The 20,683-nt window shown below is 47.8% G+C and overlaps 1 protein-coding gene across 1 annotated transcript in view; it reads left to right on the top strand.

Moving 5' to 3' along the window:
* The window catches only part of LOC139393661 (collagen alpha-1(XIV) chain-like), a 243,447-nt gene extending 223,659 nt beyond the window's left edge, over window positions 1-19,788 (top strand). The window contains exons 47-48 of the mRNA XM_071142003.1: window positions 13,908-14,063; window positions 18,478-19,788. Coding sequence (XP_070998104.1) covers window positions 13,908-14,063; window positions 18,478-19,100 — 779 coding nt within the window. The 3' untranslated portion in view covers window positions 19,101-19,788. The remainder of the gene's footprint in view (window positions 1-13,907; window positions 14,064-18,477) is intronic.
* Window positions 19,789-20,683: the final 895 nt, after the last annotated feature.

The raw sequence follows: 20,683 nt of genomic DNA, 5'->3' as shown, positions 1-20,683 counted from the left end.
TCTCATCACTCCTCTCTTCTCCTCCCATCACACTCCTCCCTCTCATCCTTCCATCTTACATAATCACAATCAGAGTGTATACTATATACCACATGTAGTGTGTAGAGACAGTTTATACTAATCCACATGTAGTATGTAGAGACATAGTTTATACTAATCCACATGTAGTGTGTAGAGACAGTTTATACTAATCCACATGTAGTATGTAGAGACAGTTTATACTAATCCACATGTAGTATGTAGAGACAGTTTATACTAATCCACATGTAGTGTGTAGAGACAGTTTATACTAATCCACATGTAGTATGTAGAGACAGTTTATACTAATCCACATGTAGTATGTAGAGACAGTTTATACTAATCCACATGTAGTATGTAGAGACAGTTTATACTAATCCACATGTAGTATGTAGAGACAGTTTATACTAATCCACATGTAGTATGTAGAGACAGTTTATACTAATCCACATGTAGTATGTAGAGACAGTTTATACTAATCCACATGTATGTAATATGTAATATGTAGACAGTTTATACTAATCTACATGTAGTATGTAGAGACAGTTTATACTAATCCACATGCAGTGTGTAGAGACAGTTTATACTAATCCACATGTAGTATGTAGAGACAGTTTATACTAATCCACATGTAGTATGTAGAGACAGTTTATACTAATCCATATGTAATATGTACACTGTGTACACTTACTTCTCCTTGTCATCCTCACATCACCCCCCTCACCTTCCATCTTACTTCTCCTCGTCATCCTCCCTTCATCCCCCCTCACCTTCCATCTTACTTCTCCTCGTTATCCTCCCTTCATCGCCCCTCACCTTCCATCTTACTTCTCCTCGTCATCCTCCCTTCACCCCCCCTCACCTTCCATCTTACTTCTCCTCGTCATCCTCCCTTCACCCTCCCTCACCTTCCATCTTACTTCTCCTCGTCATCCTCCCTTCACCCCCCCTCACCTTCCACCTTACTTCTCCTCGTCATCCTCCCTTCATCCCCCCATCTTCCATCTTACTTCTCCTCGTCATCCTCCCTTCATCCCCCCTCACCTTCCATCTTACTACTCCTCGTCATCCTCCCTTCATCCCCCCTCACCTTCCATTTTACTTCTCCTCGTCATCCTCCCTTCACCCCCCCCTCACCTTCCACCTTACTTCTCCTCGTCATCCTCCCTTCATCCCCCCACCTTCCATCTTACTTCTCCTCCTCATCCTCCCTTCATCCCCCCTCACCTTCCACCTTACTTCTCCTCGTCATCCTCCCTTCATCCCCCCCCACTCATCTTCCACCTTACTTCTCCTCCTCATCCTCCCTTCACCCCCACTCATCTTCCATCTTACTTCTCCTCCTCATCCTCCCTTCATCCCCCTTCACCTTCCACCTTACTTCTCCTCGTCATCCTCCCTTCACCCCCCACTCATCTTCCAGCTTACTTCTCCTCGTCATCCTCCCTTCATCCCCCCACCTTCCATCTTACTTCTCCTCGTCATCCTCCCTTCATCCCCCCTCACCTTCCATCTTACTACTCCTCGTCATCCTCCCTTCATCCCCCCTCACCTTCCATTTTACTTCTCCTTCTCATCCTCCCTTCATCCCCCCTCACCTTCCATCTTACTTCTCCTCCTCATCCTCCCTTCATCCCCCCTCACCTTCCACCTTACTTCTCCTCGTCATCCTCCCTTCATCCCCCCCACTCATCTTCCACCTTACTTCTCCTCCTCATCCTCCCTTCACCCCCACTCATCTTCCATCTTACTTCTCCTCCTCATCCTCCCTTCATCCCCCTTCACCTTCCACCTTACTTCTCCTCGTCATCCTCCCTTCACCCCCCACTCATCTTCCATCTTACTTATCCTCGTCATCCTCCCTTCACCCCCACTCATCTTCCATCTTACTTCTCCTCCTCATCCTCCCTTCATCCCCCTTCACCTTCCACCTTACTTCTCCTCGTCATCCTCCCTTCACCCCCCACTCATCTTCCATCTTACTTCTCCTTCTCATCCTCCCTTCATCCCCCTTCACCTTCCATCTTACTTCTCCTCGTCATCCTCCCTTCACCCCCCCCACTCATCTTCCATCTTACTTCTCCTCGTCATCCTCCCTTCACCCCCCCTCACCTTCCACCTTACTTCTCCTCGTCATCCTCCCTTCACCCCCCCACTCATCTTCCATCTTACTTCTCCTCGTCGTCCTCCCTTCACCCCCCCTCACCTTCCATCTTACTTCTCCTCCTCATCCTCCCTTCACCCCCCCTCACCTTCCATCTTACTTCTCCTCGTCATCCTCCCTTCATCCCCCTCACCTTCCACCTTACTTCTCATCGTCGTCCTCCCTTCACCCCCTCCACTCACCTTCCATCTTACTTCTCCTCGTCATCCTCCCTTCACCCCCCCACTTATCCTCCCTCCAGCATTTAGAAATCCCAGATAATACATGTGTGTATATGCATCCCATTCACTACCACCTTATACAGACAATGCATGCTGGAGGGGGGATTCACCCATTCACTACCACCTTATACAGACAATGCATGCTGGAGGGGGGATTCACCCATTCACTACCACCTTATACAGACAATGCATGCTGGAGGAAGGATTCACCCATTCACTACCACCTTATACAGACAATGCATGCTGGAGCGAGGATTCACCCATTCACTACCACCTTATACAGACAATGCATGCTGGAGGGAGGATTCACCCATTCACTACCACCTTATACAGACAATGCATGCTGGAGCGAGGATTCACCCATTCACTACCACCTTATACAGACAATGCATGCTGGAGGGAGGATTCACCCATTCACTACCACCTTATACAGACAATGCATGCTGGAGGGGGGATTCACCCATTCACTACCACCTTATACAGACAATGCATGCTGGAGCGAGGATTCACCCATTCACTACCACCTTATACAGACAATGCATGCTGGAGCGAGGATTCACCCATTCACTACCACCTTATACAGACAATGCATGATGGAGGAGGATTCCCCATTCACTACCACCTTATACAGACAATCCAACACTGTGATGAGAGTTGTTTCTAGGACTGGTTGGGTTTCGTGGGACACTATGATGAGAGGTGTTTCTAGGACAGGTTGGGTTTCATGGGACACTATGATGAGAGGTGTTTCTAGGACAGGTTGGGTTTCATGGGACACTATGATGAGAGGTGTTTCTAGGACAGGTTGGGTTTCATGGGACACTATGATGAGAGGTGTTTCTAGGACAGGTTGGGTTTCATGGGACACTATGATGAGAGGTGTTTCTAGGACAGGTTGGGTTTCATGGGACACTATGATGAGAGGTGTTTCTAGGACAGGTTGGGTTTCATGGGACACTATGATGAGAGGTGTTTCTAGGACAGGTTGGGTTTCATGGGACACTATGATGAGAGGTGTTTCTAGGACAGGTTGGGTTTCATGGGACACTATGATGAGAGGTGTTTCTAGGACAGGTTGGGTTTCATGGGACACTATGATGAGAGGTGTTTCTAGGACAGGTTGGGTTTCATGGGACACTATGATGAGAGGTGTTTCTAGGACTGGTTGGGTTTCATGGGACACTATGATGAGAGGTGTTTCTAGGACAGGTTGGGTTTCATGGGACACTATGATGAGAGGTGTTTCTAGGACAGGTTGGGTTTCATGGGACACTATGATGAGAGGTGTTTCTAGGACTGGTTGGGTTTCATGGGACACTATGATGAGAGGTGTTTCTAGGACTGGTTGGGTTTCATGGGACACTATGATGAGAGGTGTTTCTAGGACAGGTTGGGTTTCATGGGACACTATGATGAGAGGTGTTTCTAGGACTGGTTGGGTTTCATGGGACACTATGATGAGAGGTGTTTCTAGGACAGGTTGGGTTTCATGGGACACTATGATGAGAGGTGTTTCTAGGACAGGTTGGGTTTCATGGGACACTATGATGAGAGGTGTTTCTAGGACAGGTTGGGTTTCATGGGACACTATGATGAGAGGTGTTTCTAGGACAGGTTGGGTTTCATGGGACACTATGATGAGAGGTGTTTCTAGGACAGGTTGGGTTTCATGGGACACTATGATGAGAGGTGTTTCTAGGACAGGTTGGGTTTCATGGGACACTATGATGAGAGGTGTTTCTAGGACAGGTTGGGTTTCATGGGACACTATGATGAGAGGTGTTTCTAGGACTGGTTGGGTTTCATGGGACACTATGATGAGAGGTGTTTCTAGGACTGGTTGGGTTTCATGGGACACTATGATGAGAGGTGTTTCTAGGACAGGTTGGGTTTCATGGGACACTATGATGAGAGGTGTTTCTAGGACTGGTTGGGTTTCATGGGACACTATGATGAGAGGTGTTTCTAGGACAGGTTGGGTTTCATGGGACACTATGATGAGAGGTGTTTCTAGGACTGGTTGGGTTTCATGGGACACTATGATGAGAGGTGTTTCTAGGACAGGTTGGGTTTCATGGGACACTATGATGAGAGGTGTTTCTAGGACTGGTTGGGTTTCATGGGACACTATGATGAGAGGTGTTTCTAGGACTGGTTGGGTTTCATGGGACACTATGATGAGAGGTGTTTCTAGGACAGGTTGGGTTTCATGGGACACTATGATGAGAGGTGTTTCTAGGACTGGTTGGGTTTCATGGGACACTATGATGAGAGGTGTTTCTAGGACTGGTTGGGTTTCATGGGACACTATGATGAGAGGTGTTTCTAGGACTGGTTGGGTTTCATGGGACACTATGATGAGAGGTGTTTCTAGGCCAGGTTGGGTTTCATGGGACACTATGATGAGAGGTGTTTCTAGGCCAGGTTGGGTTTCATGGGACACTATGATGAGAGGTGTTTCTAGGACAGGTTGGGTTTCATGGGACACTATGATGAGAGGTGTTTCTAGGACTGGTTGGGTTTCATGGGACACTATGATGAGAGGTGTTTCTAGGACTGGTTGGGTTTCATGGGACACTATGATGAGAGGTGTTTCTAGGACTGGTTGGGTTTCATGGGACACTATGATGAGAGGTGTTTCTAGGACTGGTTGGGTTTCATGGGACACTATGATGAGAGGTGTTTCTAGGACAGGTTGGGTTTCATGGGACACTATGATGAGAGGTGTTTCTAGGACAGGTTGGGTTTCATGGGACACTATGATGAGAGGTGTTTCTAGGACTGGTTGGGTTTCATGGGACACTATGATGAGAGGTGTTTCTAGGCCAGGTTGGGTTTCATGGGACACTATGATGAGAGGTGTTTCTAGGACAGGTTGGGTTTCATGGGACACTATGATGAGAGGTGTTTCTAGGACAGGTTGGGTTTCATGGGACACTATGATGAGAGGTGTTTCTAGGACTGGTTGGGTTTCATGGGACACTATGATGAGAGGTGTTTCTAGGCCAGGTTGGGTTTCATGGGACACTATGATGAGAGGTGTTTCTAGGCCAGGTTGGGTTTCATGGGACACTATGATGAGAGGTGTTTCTAGGACAGGTTGGGTTTCATGGGACACTATGATGAGAGGTGTTTCTAGGACAGGTTGGGTTTCATGGGACACTATGATGAGAGGTGTTTCTAGGACAGGTTGGGTTTCATGGGACACTATGATGAGAGGTGTTTCTAGGACTGGTTGGGTTTCATGGGACACTATGATGAGAGGTGTTTCTAGGACAGGTTGGGTTTCATGGGACACTATGATGAGAGGTGTTTCTAGGACTGGTTGGGTTTCATGGGACACTATGATGAGAGGTGTTTCTAGGACTGGTTGGGTTTCATGGGACACTATGATGAGAGGTGTTTCTAGGACTGGTTGGGTTTCATGGGACACTATGATGAGAGGTGTTTCTAGGCCAGGTTGGGTTTCATGGGACACTATGATGAGAGGTGTTTCTAGGACTGGTTGGGTTTCATGGGACACTATGATGAGAGGTGTTTCTAGGCCAGGTTGGGTTTCATGGGACACTATGATGAGAGGTGTTTCTAGGACAGGTTGGGTTTCATGGGACACTATGATGAGAGGTGTTTCTAGGACAGGTTGGGTTTCATGGGACACTATGATGAGAGGTGTTTCTAGGACAGGTTGGGTTTCATGGGACACTATGATGAGAGGTGTTTCTAGGACTGGTTGGGTTTCATGGGACACTATGATGAGAGGTGTTTCTAGGACAGGTTGGGTTTCATGGGACACTATGATGAGAGGTGTTTCTAGGACTGGTTGGGTTTCATGGGACACTATGATGAGAGGTGTTTCTAGGACAGGTTGGGTTTCATGGGACACTATGATGAGAGGTGTTTCTAGGACTGGTTGGGTTTCATGGGACACTATGATGAGAGGTGTTTCTAGGACAGGTTGGGTTTCATGGGACACTATGATGAGAGGTGTTTCTAGGACTGGTTGGGTTTCATGGGACACTATGATGAGAGGTGTTTCTAGGACTGGTTGGGTTTCATGGGACACTATGATGAGAGGTGTTTCTAGGACAGGTTGGGTTTCATGGGACACTATGATGAGAGGTGTTTCTAGGACTGGTTGGGTTTCATGGGACACTATGATGAGAGGTGTTTCTAGGACTGGTTGGGTTTCATGGGACACTATGATGAGAGGTGTTTCTAGGACTGGTTGGGTTTCGTGGGACACTATGATGAGAGGTGTTTCTAGGCCAGGTTGGGTTTCATGGGACACTATGATGAGAGGTGTTTCTAGGCCAGGTTGGGTTTCATGGGACACTATGATGAGAGGTGTTTCTAGGACAGGTTGGGTTTCATGGGACACTATGATGAGAGGTGTTTCTAGGACTGGTTGGGTTTCATGGGACACTATGATGAGAGGTGTTTCTAGGACTGGTTGGGTTTCATGGGACACTATGATGAGAGGTGTTTCTAGGACTGGTTGGGTTTCATGGGACACTATGATGAGAGGTGTTTCTAGGACTGGTTGGGTTTCATGGGACACTATGATGAGAGGTGTTTCTAGGCCAGGTTGGGTTTCATGGGACACTATGATGAGAGGTGAGGAGGTGTTTCTAGGACTAGGTTGGGTTTCATGGGACACTATGATGAGAGGTGTTTCTAGGCCAGGTTGGGTTTCATGGGACACTATGATGAGAGGTGTTTCTAGGACAGGTTGGGTTTCATGGGACACTATGATGAGAGGTGTTTCTAGGACAGGTTGGGTTTCATGGGACACTATGATGAGAGGTGTTTCTAGGACAGGTTGGGTTTCATGGGACACTATGATGAGAGGTGTTTCTAGGACTGGTTGGGTTTCATGGGACACTATGATGAGAGGTGTTTCTAGGCCAGGTTGGGTTTCATGGGACACTATGATGAGAGGTGTTTCTAGGCCAGGTTGGGTTTCATGGGACACTATGATGAGAGGTGTTTCTAGGACAGGTTGGGTTTCATGGGACACTATGATGAGAGGTGTTTCTAGGACAGGTTGGGTTTCATGGGACACTATGATGAGAGGTGTTTCTAGGCCAGGTTGGGTTTCATGGGACACTATGATGAGAGGTGTTTCTAGGACAGGTTGGGTTTCATGGGACACTATGATGAGAGGTGTTTCTAGGACAGGTTGGGTTTCATGGGACACTATGATGAGAGGTGTTTCTAGGACTGGTTGGGTTTCATGGGACACTATGATGAGAGGTGTTTCTAGGACTGGTTGGGTTTCATGGGACACTATGATGAGAGGTGTTTCTAGGACAGGTTGGGTTTCATGGGACACTATGATGAGAGGTGTTTCTAGGACAGGTTGGGTTTCATGGGACACTATGATGAGAGGTGTTTCTTGGCCAGGTTGGGTTTCATGGGACACTATGATGAGAGGTGTTTCTAGGACTGGTTGGGTTTCATGGGACACTATGATGAGAGGTGTTTCTAGGACAGGTTGGGTTTCATGGGACACTATGATGAGAGGTGTTTCTAGGACTGGTTGGGTTTCATGGGACACTATGATGAGAGGTGTTTCTAGGACTGGTTGGGTTTCATGGGACACTATGATGAGAGGTGTTTCTAGGACAGGTTGGGTTTCATGGGACACTATGATGAGAGGTGTTTCTAGGACAGGTTGGGTTTCATGGGACACTATGATGAGAGGTGTTTCTTGGCCAGGTTGGGTTTCATGGGACACTATGATGAGAGGTGTTTCTAGGACTGGTTGGGTTTCATGGGACACTATGATGAGAGGTGTTTCTAGGACAGGTTGGGTTTCATGGGACACTATGATGAGAGGTGTTTCTAGGACTGGTTGGGTTTCATGGGACACTATGATGAGAGGTGTTTCTAGGACTGGTTGGGTTTCATGGGACACTATGATGAGAGGTGTTTCTAGGACTGGTTGGGTTTCATGGGACACTATGATGAGAGGTGTTTCTAGGACAGGTTGGGTTTCATGGGACACTATGATGAGAGGTGTTTCTAGGACTGGTTGGGTTTCATGGGACACTATGATGAGAGGTGTTTCTAGGACAGGTTGGGTTTCATGGGACACTATGATGAGAGGTGTTTCTAGGACTGGTTGGGTTTCATGGGACACTATGATGAGAGGTGTTTCTAGGACAGGTTGGGTTTCATGGGACACTATGATGAGAGGTGTTTCTAGGACTGGTTGGGTTTCATGGGACACTATGATGAGAGGTGTTTCTAGGACTGGTTGGGTTTCATGGGACACTATGATGAGAGGTGTTTCTAGGACAGGTTGGGTTTCATGGGACACTATGATGAGAGGTGTTTCTAGGACTGGTTGGGTTTCATGGGACACTATGATGAGAGGTGTTTCTAGGACTGGTTGGGTTTCATGGGACACTATGATGAGAGGTGTTTCTAGGACTGGTTGGGTTTCGTGGGACACTATGATGAGAGGTGTTACTAGGCCAGGTTGGGTTTCATGGGACACTATGATGAGAGGTGTTTCTAGGCCAGGTTGGGTTTCATGGGACACTATGATGAGAGGTGTTTCTAGGACAGGTTGGGTTTCATGGGACACTGTGATGAGAGGTGTTTCTAGGACTGGTTGGGTTTCATGGGACACTATGATGAGAGGTGTTTCTAGGACTGGTTGGGTTTCATGGGACACTATGATGAGAGGTGTTTCTAGGACTGGTTGGGTTTCATGGGACACTATGATGAGAGGTGTTTCTAGGACTGGTTGGGTTTCATGGGACACTATGATGAGAGGTGTTTCTAGGCCAGGTTGGGTTTCATGGGACACTATGATGAGAGGTGTTTCTAGGACAGGTTGGGTTTCATGGGACACTATGATGAGAGGTGTTTCTAGGACTGGTTGGGTTTCATGGGACACTATGATGAGAGGTGTTTCTAGGCCAGGTTGGGTTTCATGGGACACTATGATGAGAGGTGTTTCTAGGACAGGTTGGGTTTCATGGGACACTATGATGAGAGGTGTTTCTAGGACAGGTTGGGTTTCATGGGACACTATGATGAGAGGTGTTTCTAGGACTGGTTGGGTTTCATGGGACACTATGATGAGAGGTGTTTCTAGGACAGGTTGGGTTTCATGGGACACTATGATGAGAGGTGTTTCTAGGACTGGTTGGGTTTCATGGGACACTATGATGAGAGGTGTTTCTAGGACTGGTTGGGTTTCATGGGACACTATGATGAGAGGTGTTTCTAGGACTGGTTGGGTTTCATGGGACACTATGATGAGAGGTGTTTCTAGGACAGGTTGGGTTTCATGGGACACTATGATGAGAGGTGTTTCTAGGACTGGTTGGGTTTCATGGGACACTATGATGAGAGGTGTTTCTAGGACTGGTTGGGTTTCATGGGACACTATGATGAGAGGTGTTTCTAGGCCAGGTTGGGTTTCATGGGACACTATGATGAGAGGTGTTTCTAGGACAGGTTGGGTTTCATGGGACACTATGATGAGAGGTGTTTCTAGGCCAGGTTGGGTTTCATGGGACACTAACGGCGGACACACTTGAATAAAAACATGTCAATCAAAGGCCCCACTAGTTTGTTGATTGAAAAACTCTTGTGTATTCAGACCACACTGTGACTTGCAGTGAAATTCCTCTTACTAGGGATCTTCTGTAAAGAAAACAACGTTTGAAACGTTTTAATAACATCAGAAAAATCCTCATGTGTTTTTGGATTTAAAGTTGACCTGTCTTGGATTGCTGTCTATAATATTTTTTGGGGAGAAACAAACCCTTTGTATTGATTCTCCTTTGTACACTACCATTTTTTTTAAGCAGAAAACCAATACAGGACAATGCATCTGATTGTTGTTTAATCGATTCTCAACTCTGACAACTCTGACATTTATAAATGACAAAAAAAACTTTTCTGAAAGTTCACGATGAAACATCAGGAGACTGTGGTTCCTGGCATGGGTTTTACTACTGTCATGGAAATCAGGGAGGATATTTTTAGATCCAAAAGAACAGAACTCTGTAGATGAGGATTCCACTCATATCTCACTGAGCACCACAACGCCTCAGATTGTTGCCATGTCAGCAAACATTGGAATGTGTGTTCATGGATGGAACTGGGTCTGGGGCTGGGACTGGACTGCTGTAGTCAAACTAGACTGCTGTAGTCAAACTGGGCTTCTGTAGTCAAACTGGACTGGGACTGGACTGCTGTAGTCAAACTGGACTGGGACTGGACTGCTGTAGTTAAACTGGACTGGGACTGGACTGCTGTAGTCAAACTGGACTGGGACTGGACTGCTGTAGTCAAACTGTACTGGGACTGGGCTGATGTAGTCAAACTGGACTGGGACTGGACTGCTGTAGTCAAACTGGGCTGGGACTGGACTGCTGTAGTCAAACTGGACTGGGACTGGGCTGCTGTAGTCAAACTGGGCTTCTGTAGTCAAACTGGGCTTCTGTAGTCAAACTGGACTGGGACTGGACTGCTGTAGTCAAACTAGACTGCTGTAGTCAAACTGGGCTTCTGTAGTCAAACTGGACTGGGACTGGACTGCTGTAGTCAAACTGGACTGGGACTGGACTGCTGTAGTTAAACTGGACTGGGACTGGACTGCTGTAGTCAAACTGTACTGGGACTGGGCTGATGTAGTCAAACTGGACTGGGACTGGACTGCTGTAGTCAAACTGGGCTGGGACTGGACTGCTGTAGTCAAACTGGACTGGGACTGGACTGCTGTAGTCAAACTGGACTGGGACTGGACTGTTGTAGTCAAACTGGACTGGGACTGGACTGCTGTAGTCAAACTGGACTGGGACTGGACTGCTGTAGTCAAACTGGACTGGGACTGGACTGCTGTAGTCAAACTGGACTGGGACTGGGCTGCTGTAGTCAAACTGGGCTTCTGTAGTCAAACTGGGCTTCTGTAGTCAAACTGGACTGGGACTGGACTGCTGTAGTCAAACTGGACTGGGACTGGACTGCTGTAGTCAAACTGGACTGGGACTGGACTGCTGTAGTCAAACTGGACTGGGACTGGACTGCTGTAGTCAAACTGTACTGGGACTGGACTGCTGTAGTCAAACTGGACTAGGACTGGACTGCTGTAGTCAAACTGTACTGGGACTGGACTGCTGCAGTCAAACTGGACTGGGACTGGGCTTCTGTAGTCAAACTGGGCTGGGACTGGACTGCTGTAGTCAAACTGGGCTGGGACTGGACTGCTGTAGTCAAACTGGGCTGGGACTGGACTGCTGTAGTCAAACTGGACTGGGACTGCTGTAGTCAAACTGGACTGGGACTGGACTGCTGTAGTCAAACTGGACTGGGACTGGACTGCTGTAGTCAAACTACACTGCTGTAGTCAAACTGGACTGGGACTGGACTGCTGTAGTCAAACTGGACTGGGACTGGACTGCTGTAGTCAAACTGGACTGGGACTGGACTGCTGTAGTCAAACTGGACTGCTGTAGTCAAACTGGGCTGCTGTAGTCAAACTGGACTGGGACTGGATTGCTGTAGTCAAACTGGACTGGGACTGGACTGCTGTAGTCAAACTGGACTGGGACTGGACTGTTGTAGTCAAACTGGACTGGGACTGGGCTGCTGTAGTCAAACTGTACTGGGACTGGACTGTTGTAGTCAAACTGGACTGGGACTGGACTGCTGTAGCCAAACTGGGCTGCTGTAGTCAAACTGGACTGGGACTGGACTGCTGTAGTCAAACTAGACTGCTGTAGTCAAACTGGGCTGCTGTAGTCAAACTGGACTGGGACTGGACTGCTGTAGTCAAACTGGACTGGGACTGGACTGCTGTAGTCAAACTGGGCTGCTGTAGTTAAACTGGACTGGGACTGGACTGCTGTAGTCAAACTGGACTGGGACTGGACTGCTGTAGTCAAACTGGACTGGGACAGGACTGCTGTAGTCAAACTGGGCTGCTGTAGTCACACTGGACTGGGACTGGACTGCTGTAGTCAAACTGAACTGGGACTGGACTGCTGTAGTCAAACTGGACTGGGACTGGACTGCTGTAGTCAAACTGGACTGGGACTGGATTGCTGTAGTCAAACTGGACTGGGACTGGACTGCTGTAGTCAAACTGAACTGGGCTGAAGGACAGGCTTCTGTAGTCAAACTGGACTGGGACTGGACTACTGTAGTCAAACTGGACTGGGACTGGACTGCTGTAGTCAAACTGGACTGGGACTGGACTGCTGTAGTCAAACTGGACTGGGACTGGACTACTGTAGTCAAACTGGACTGGGACTGGACTGCTGTAGTCAAACTGAACTGCTGTAGTCAAACTGGACTGGGCTGAAGGACAGGCTTCTGTAGTCAAACTGGACTGGGACTGGACTGCTGTAGTCAAACTGGACTGGGACTGGACTGCTGTAGTCAAACTAGACTGCTGTAGTCAAACTGGACTGGGACTGGACTGCTGTAGTCAAACTGGACTGAGACTGGACTCCTGTAGTCAAACTGGACTGACAAACTGGACTGGGACTGGACTGCTGTAGTCAAACTAGACTGCTGTAGTCAAACTGGGCTGGGACTGGACTGGGAAACTGGACTGGGCTGCTGTAGTCAAACTGTACTGGGACTGGACTGCTGTAGTCAAACTGGGCTGGGACTGGACTGCTGCAGTCAAACTGGGCTGCTGTAGTCAAACTGGGCTGGGACTGGACTGCTGTAGTCAAACTGTACTGGGACTGGACTGCTGTAGTCAAACTGGGCTGGGACTGGACTGCTGCAGTCAAACTGGGCTGCTGTAGTCAAACTGGGCTGGGACTGGACTGCTGTAGTCAAACTGGGCTGCTGTAGTCAAACTGGACTGGGACTGGACTGCTGTAGTCAAACTGTACTGGGACTGGACTGCTGTAGTCAAACTGGACTGGGACTGGACTGCTGTAGTCAAACTGGGTTGGGACTGGGCTGCTGTAGTCAAACTGTACTGGGACTGGACTGCTGTAGTCAAACTGGGCTGGGACTGGACTGCTGCAGTCAAACTGGGCTGCTGTAGTCAAACTGGGCTGGGACTGGACTGCTGTAGTCAAACTGTACTGGGACTGGACTGCTGTAGTCAAACTGGGCTGGGACTGGACTGCTGCAGTCAAACTGGGCTGCTGTAGTCAAACTGGACTGGGACTGGACTGCTGTAGTCAAACTGGACTTGGCTGAAGGACAGGCTTCTGTAGTGGAAACTTCAACAGAAGTAGGATAATAACTGTCTGATCTGGGTTCAGGGCATTATTCTGAGGGAACCCACACATATATATACACACTGCCTGCAGTCTGGCCACTCAACAACACACTGACTATTTTACATCCTACTTCGTCATTGCAGAAGTAACAAGGGGGACGATTCATAAAACATAGTTTTCATTATTTTATCTCTACAGTTTACAACATGGTCGGCCGTAGCAACAGACTGGTTTTTGGTGTGTAATTTGTCCCCTTGTAGGTCCTGTTACTAACTGTGTATCTTGCCTCCACAGGTCTTCTAGGAGAGGGGCGTACAGGCAGCCAAGGCCCCGCCGGTAGACCAGGCAACCAAGGTACCCCAGGGCGACCAGGCACCCCTGGATCCACGGGCCCTGCTGGTGCTGCTGGCTACTGCGATCAGAACTCCTGTTTGGGCTACAACGTTGGAGGTAACCACCACCAGAACACATAGATATCCCTATCTATAAGTTCTGGATACTGTAGGACTGAGATTACTAGGAGGAACTGGGTTTTATGCCACAGTAAATCTGATGGATACTGTGTACGGTTATGCACTGAGTATACAAAACATTAAGATCACCTTCCTAATATTGATTTTGCCCTCAGAACAGCCTCAATTCATCAGAGAATGGACTCTACAAGGTGTCGAAAGCGTTCCACAGGGATGCTGGCCCATGTTAACTCCAATGTTTCCCACAGTTGTGTCAAGTTACCCCGTTCAAAGACACTTAAATGTCTTTCCCATTCACCCTCTGAATGACACACACACACACAGTCCTTGTCTCAAGGTTTAAAAATCCTTCTTTAACCCGTCTCCTCCTCTTCATCTACACTGATTGAAGTGGATTTAACAAAGTGACATCAATAAGGGATCATATCTTTCACCTGGATTCACCTGGTCAGTCTATGTTATGGAAAGAGCAGGTGTTCTTAATGTTTTGCACACTCAGTGTATATTATTCCTGAATTCAATCAAAACAGAAATGTAGAAAGAGAGAGTAACAGTAAGTGCTGTGTGTGTCAGATCTAAAGTCTTCTCTTCATGGGCCGTTGCAGGAGAGTCCTGTCCTTCCAGTCAGCTGATGTTTTGACCCAGTATTTTGAAGGGGCCCAGTGGTTAGTTAGTGTTATTTTCATTAGATGAAATGAAAGACAGTTGACGATGTTTATTGCAGATCATTTCAGGACATAAACAACTCCAGTGTCTGGCTCCGCCCCTGACTTTACAACCAGTAAAAGTTCAAGTATTTTCCTCAGTGACTGACTTACTGGCGACTGGTAAATCGTACAGAGATTGACATTGTAATTGTCCCTCTAAATTTCGTAAAGTATTTTAGAGCTATTGAAATGTTATGCCGTATGTTCTCGTGAGGCGTTTTATACACACTATAAATGTTTAATATGAGTGACCGTGTCCTTAGTTTATTTTATTTAACTAGGCAAGTCAGTTAAGAACACATTCTTATTTAAAATGACGGCCTACCCCCCTTTGCCAAACGCGCCCTATGGGACTCCTAAATCACACCCAGATGTGATACAGCCTGGATTCGAACCAGGGACTGTAGTGACGCCTCTTGCACTGAGATGCAGGGCCTTAGACCACTTGAGAGCCCCCTTAGTGGGCCTGCTTTCTTTTGACTGGTTATTACTTCACTGCTAACCTGAAAGGATATTAACACTAAGACCATTATGCTATAGCTGTTTGGATTGAATTCAGGCAGGGTATTATTGGACATGGAACAATTGGTTCATTCCCACAGATGTGGTTAAACATGTGGTTGAATCACTTTAAGATGGGAGTGCCTCTCACAGCGATGTGTGGTGCACATTTGACCTAGAATGCTTCACCACAACTTGTGCATGTCTGAGTTACTACACTGTAAGTATACTGGATGTACAACCATGTATCCTGTTTGACTCTCATTTCACTGTTCTACATCTTTATGACATTTTCTTACATTAAGAAAGAGAAATAAAGATGACAGCACTATGTTGTGCCTGTCTGCTTTCAGAGCTCTGATGAGCAGCTGCCATAACACAGCAGTCTGAGTCAGAGATACTGACTAGCACAACCACTAGTGGGTCCATGTGGTTTTTGGAATGGTAGCATGTTGGTGTTATGTGGTCTGGTATCTGTACTGACGTAAGGTGTTTCTCTGTGTCTCTGTCTGTCTCCTCTGTTCTGGTTCTAACTCAAGGAGGACAGGAACAGGAATATGAGAATGACTACTGAGCAACATTCTCTTAGTTCCAGACACCCTCTCCTCTCCTCTCCTACCTCCCTCCCACTCCTACCTCCCTTCCTCTCCTACCTCCCTCTCCTCTCCCCTCCCCTCATAGTCCATCAGCCACCCTCTCCTCTCCGATGAGTCCATCAGCCACCCTCTCCTCTCCCCTCCCATCATAAAGAGACCATCAGACACCCTCTCCTACCTCCCTCCCTTCTGCCGCACAAAAATAGACCATCAGACACCGTCTCCTCCCTCCCCTCCTCCCTCCCTTCTTCCTCATAAAAAGAATCCATCAGCCACCCTCTCCTCTCCCCTCATAAAGACTCTCTCCTCTCCTCTCCCCTCATAGACCATCAGCCACTCTCTCATCTCCTCTCCCCTCATAGAGACCATCAGCCACCCTCTCCCCTCCCCAAATAAAGAGACCATCAGCCACCCTCTCCCCTCCCCACATAAAGAGACCATCAGCCACCCTCTCCTCTCCTCTCCCCTCATAAAGAGACCATCAGCCACCCTCTCCCCTCCCCACATAAAGAGACCATCAGCCACCCTCTCCTCTACCCACATAAAGAGACCCTCAGCCACCCTCTCCTCTACCCACATAAAGAGACCATCAGCCACCCTCTCCTCTCCCCTCATAGAGACCATCAGCCACCCTCTCCCCTCCCCACATAAAGAGACCATCAGCCACCCTCTCCTCTCCTCTCCCCTCATAAAGAGACCATCAGCCACCCTCTCCCCTCCCCACATAAAGAGACCATCAGCCACCCTCTCCTCTACCCACATGAAGAGACCATCAGCCACCCTCTCCTCTACCCACATAGAGACCCTCAGCCACCCTCTCCTCTCCCCACAGAGAGACCCTCAGCCACCCTCTCCCCTCCCCACAGAAAGAGACCCTCGCCACCCTCTCCTCTCCCCACATAAAGAGACCATCAGCCACCCTCTCCTCTCCCCTCATAAAGAGACCCTCAGCCACCCTCTCCCCTCCCCACAGAAAGAGACCCTCGCCACCCTCTCCTCTCCCCACATAAAGAGACCATCAGCCACCCTCTCCTCTCCCCACAGAAAGAGACCATCAGCCACCCTCTCCTCTCAACACAGAAAGAGACCCTCAGCCACCCTCTCCCCTCCCCTCATAGAGACCCTCAGCCACCCTCTCTGTGCCGCTCTCCCATCTTTTCTTCCCCACATAGAGACTATCACTTCCCTCCTCCCTTCACCCCTCACTACCTCCTGAGATCACCACCGCCGTGTTCAAACAATCGCTTCAGTCTCCATCTATCTCTGCCTGTCATCAGACATCGCTTCAGTCTCCATCTATCTCTGCCTGTCATCAGACATTGCTTCAGTCTCCATCTATCTCTGCCCGTCATCAGACATCGCTTCAGTCTCCATCTATCTCTGCCCGTCATCAGACATCGCTTCAGTCTCCATCTATCTCTGCCTGTCATCAGACATAGCTTCAGTCTCCATCTATCTCTGCCTGTCATCAGACATCGCTTCAGTCTCCATCTATCTCTGCCTGTCATCAGACATCGCTTCAGTCTCCATCTATCTCTGCCTGTCATCAGACATCGCTTCAGTCTCCATCTATCTCTGCCCGTCATCAGACATCGCTTCAGTCTCCATCTATCTCTGCCCGTCATCAGACATCGCTTCAGTCTCCATCTATCTCTGCCTGTCATCAGACATCGCTTCAGTCTCCATCTATCTCTGCCTGTCATCAGACATCGCTTCAGTCTCCATCTATCTCTGCCTGTCATCAGACATTGCTTCAGTCTCCATCTATCTCTGCCCGTCATCAGACATTGCTTCAGTCTCCATCTATCTCTGCCTGTCATCAGACATTGCTTCAGTCTCCATCTATCTCTGCCTGTCATCAGACATTGCTTCAGTCTCCATCTATCTCTGCCTGTCATCAGACATCGCTTCAGTCTCCATCTATCTCTGCCTGTCATCAGACATTGTTTCAGTCTCCATCTATCTCTGCCTGTCATCAGACATTGCTTCAGTCTCCATCTATCTCTGCCTGTCATCAGACATCGCTTCAGTCTCCATCTATCTCTGCCTGTCATCAGACATTGCTTCAGTCTCCATCTATCTCTGCCCGTCATCAGACATTGTGTGTTGATCTTGCTAACCTCGCTTCACATCACCCCGCTTGGAAAACAACCCATCTGGATTTTTATAAAAGACATGAATCAGAAGATATTGTTTCCTAGACAATGCTTTTCTCCAGCCGGCCACCAGCCGCCATCTTCCTTCCTCCCTGTGTATATCTTCTCTCTCCTGATCAAGGTATCCTTGTGAATGACAAATACTAATCAGACTCCCACTTACTCCCACTGGTGTGGCTCACCCTCTCTCTTATACAGGCACGGCTACACACTGTGTTCTTATTTCTCACTGCAGTAATATTGTGCCTGTGGCTCTCTGTCTGCTTTCTCCTGTACGTCATTCTGCTAACCCAGATGCTACCCCGGGCAACAAGCTAACAACCCCGGGCAACAAGCTAACAACCCCAGACAACAAGCTAACTTAGCGGTGGTGGTTTAGAAAGAGGTTGCTAGTGATGACACCCCATTGATCCAGATGTTCCCCACCATAGTACAACAACTCCCCCACACCAACTACCAAAACTATCACCCCACTGGCCGTTATGACCCCCGTGGAAATTACAACAACGATGATGAAGACGACGAGGAAGATGAGGAGGAAGAAGACCCATTCGCTGGGTATAGAGGCTACCCACCTCAGTACTACCAGCCCAGTTACCCTCACCCCCCTGCACGCCCTGCACCCCAATCCCACTCCCAGGACACTGAGCTAAGGTCCCCAGGGATAATGATGAGCCGTTTCTCCAGAGACGTGGTCACACAGAGAAGAGCCACCGCTAATACAGCCCAGACAGGACAGACAGACCAGACTGGACAGAGGAGCGATGCTGCAGCAGATACTGAAGGAGAGGTGGAGGTGATTGGAGAAGTCCAGACAGGACAGACTGGACAGACAGACCAGACTGGACAGACAGGACAGACAGACCAGACTGGACAGAGGAGCGATGTTGCAGCAGATACTGAAGGAGAGGTGGAGGTGATTGGAGAAGTCCAGACAGGACAGACTGGACAGAGGAGCGATGTTGCAGCAGATACTGAAGGAGAGGTGGAGGTGATTGGAGAAGTCCAGACTGGACAGACAGTCCAACCACCTCTCTATGTCCCTGTGGGTTGATGAAGATGTCAAAAATATGTTCGGTATGCGTCAGTTGCCCCCGTGTCGCTAGCCAGGGTCTCCTGTATGCTATTCCTGTATGAGAGCGCTGTCAGATTAGGATATACCTAAAAAAGTGCCTGATTTCTGTAAATGCTGGTGTGTGGGATGTAGGGGGACTGAGGAAGACAAGCTATCCCCAGTGACGTACATTAAAATCACTTACCTTTCTAGTGAAGTTGCATGCAGCCTTTCAGCCAGCGCATCGAGGATGACTGGACTGTGTCTTTTGGGTTGATGTGACATAAAGTCAAACGTCTTTTTGTAATTTGAGATTATGAACGGGTGACATTTGAACAGTCTGTCAGCTCTTTATAACCATGTGTCATTTACATTACAGTGCTTCCATGTTGACTTGACCCTCAATCTTTAAGTTGTCAAGCCAGTTCTCACAATGATTCTTCAGTATTTGTGTACAGTGTCCTCTCTTCTTGATTTAATATGATACATTGTGACCTCTGTTGAAGCAGCCCCCCCCCCCCCCCCCCCCACTGTTATTGTACGATGAGGAATTTGTTTTTTTTTAAGTATGCCTAAACATTAAGGAACCAAACTTTAACCACTGTCCTATCAAAGAAAACTACAGCTATTGTAAGACTCTCAAGCGTTCTTGTCCAATCGTCCTGTTATCACATTGTTGATTGACATGGTCTTGTCCAATCGTACTGTTATCACATTGTTGATTGACATGGACTTGGACTTGGTCTTGTCCAATCGTACTGTTATCACATTGTTGATTGACTTGGTCTTGTCCAATCGTACTGTTATCACATTGTTGATTGACTTGGTCTTGTCCAATCGTACTGTTATCACATTGTTAATTGAAATGGACTTGGACTTGGTCTTGTCCGACTGGGTGTTAGTTTCGCTTACTCTCGTCACAGGCAACGACAGAGGTGGTGCTGGAATGACTTGTGATGAGCGCCACAAATCTGAAGTTTAATGTTTTCCTTATTGCCTTTCCCAATTTGTTGTTGTTGTTATTATGATGATTATGCAACGAGGTGCCCGTCCACTGTGAGGAGAGTGTTGAATATAGTTAGGCCTGTGGTCTAATTTGTGTTTTTGGACAGAAATGGAATTCCGAATGTAGAACTAACAGGTACCAGTGACATGTCTCATCAGACCAGACCACCAAACCTTTGAAACTGATTTAGGAAGTTATTTATTTATACTTTATTATTTGTTTTATAACCAATAAAACTGTAATTCAACAGTGTTCTATAGCTCGGTGTTTGATTAGTAGGGCCTGTTTGACATGTGACTCACTGTCCACCATGGGTAGGGCCTGTGAGAACTAGGTATAAGTTCTGTTGTCTGATTGACATGTGACTCACTGTCCACCACGGGTAGGGCCTGTGACAACTAGGTATAAGTCAGTGGCGGTTGGTGCCGTTGAAGATGAGGGAGGACCATTTATTTTCTCATGAGCACAGCCTTATTTCTATTACAGCATATTGGATGACTGTCATTCATATTCCATTCACCCAGCTCAATATAACAGTGACAGGTTTAGGCCCCTACATGATACTCTAATTGTTCCT

The sequence above is a fragment of the Oncorhynchus clarkii genome, unplaced genomic scaffold, assembly GCF_045791955.1.
Source record: "Oncorhynchus clarkii lewisi isolate Uvic-CL-2024 unplaced genomic scaffold, UVic_Ocla_1.0 unplaced_contig_9595_pilon_pilon, whole genome shotgun sequence".
NCBI classification, from domain to species: Eukaryota; Metazoa; Chordata; class Actinopteri; order Salmoniformes; family Salmonidae; genus Oncorhynchus; species Oncorhynchus clarkii.
The sequence above is the reverse complement of the archived record's forward strand: the minus strand, read 5'-3'. Positions and strand labels throughout refer to the sequence as shown.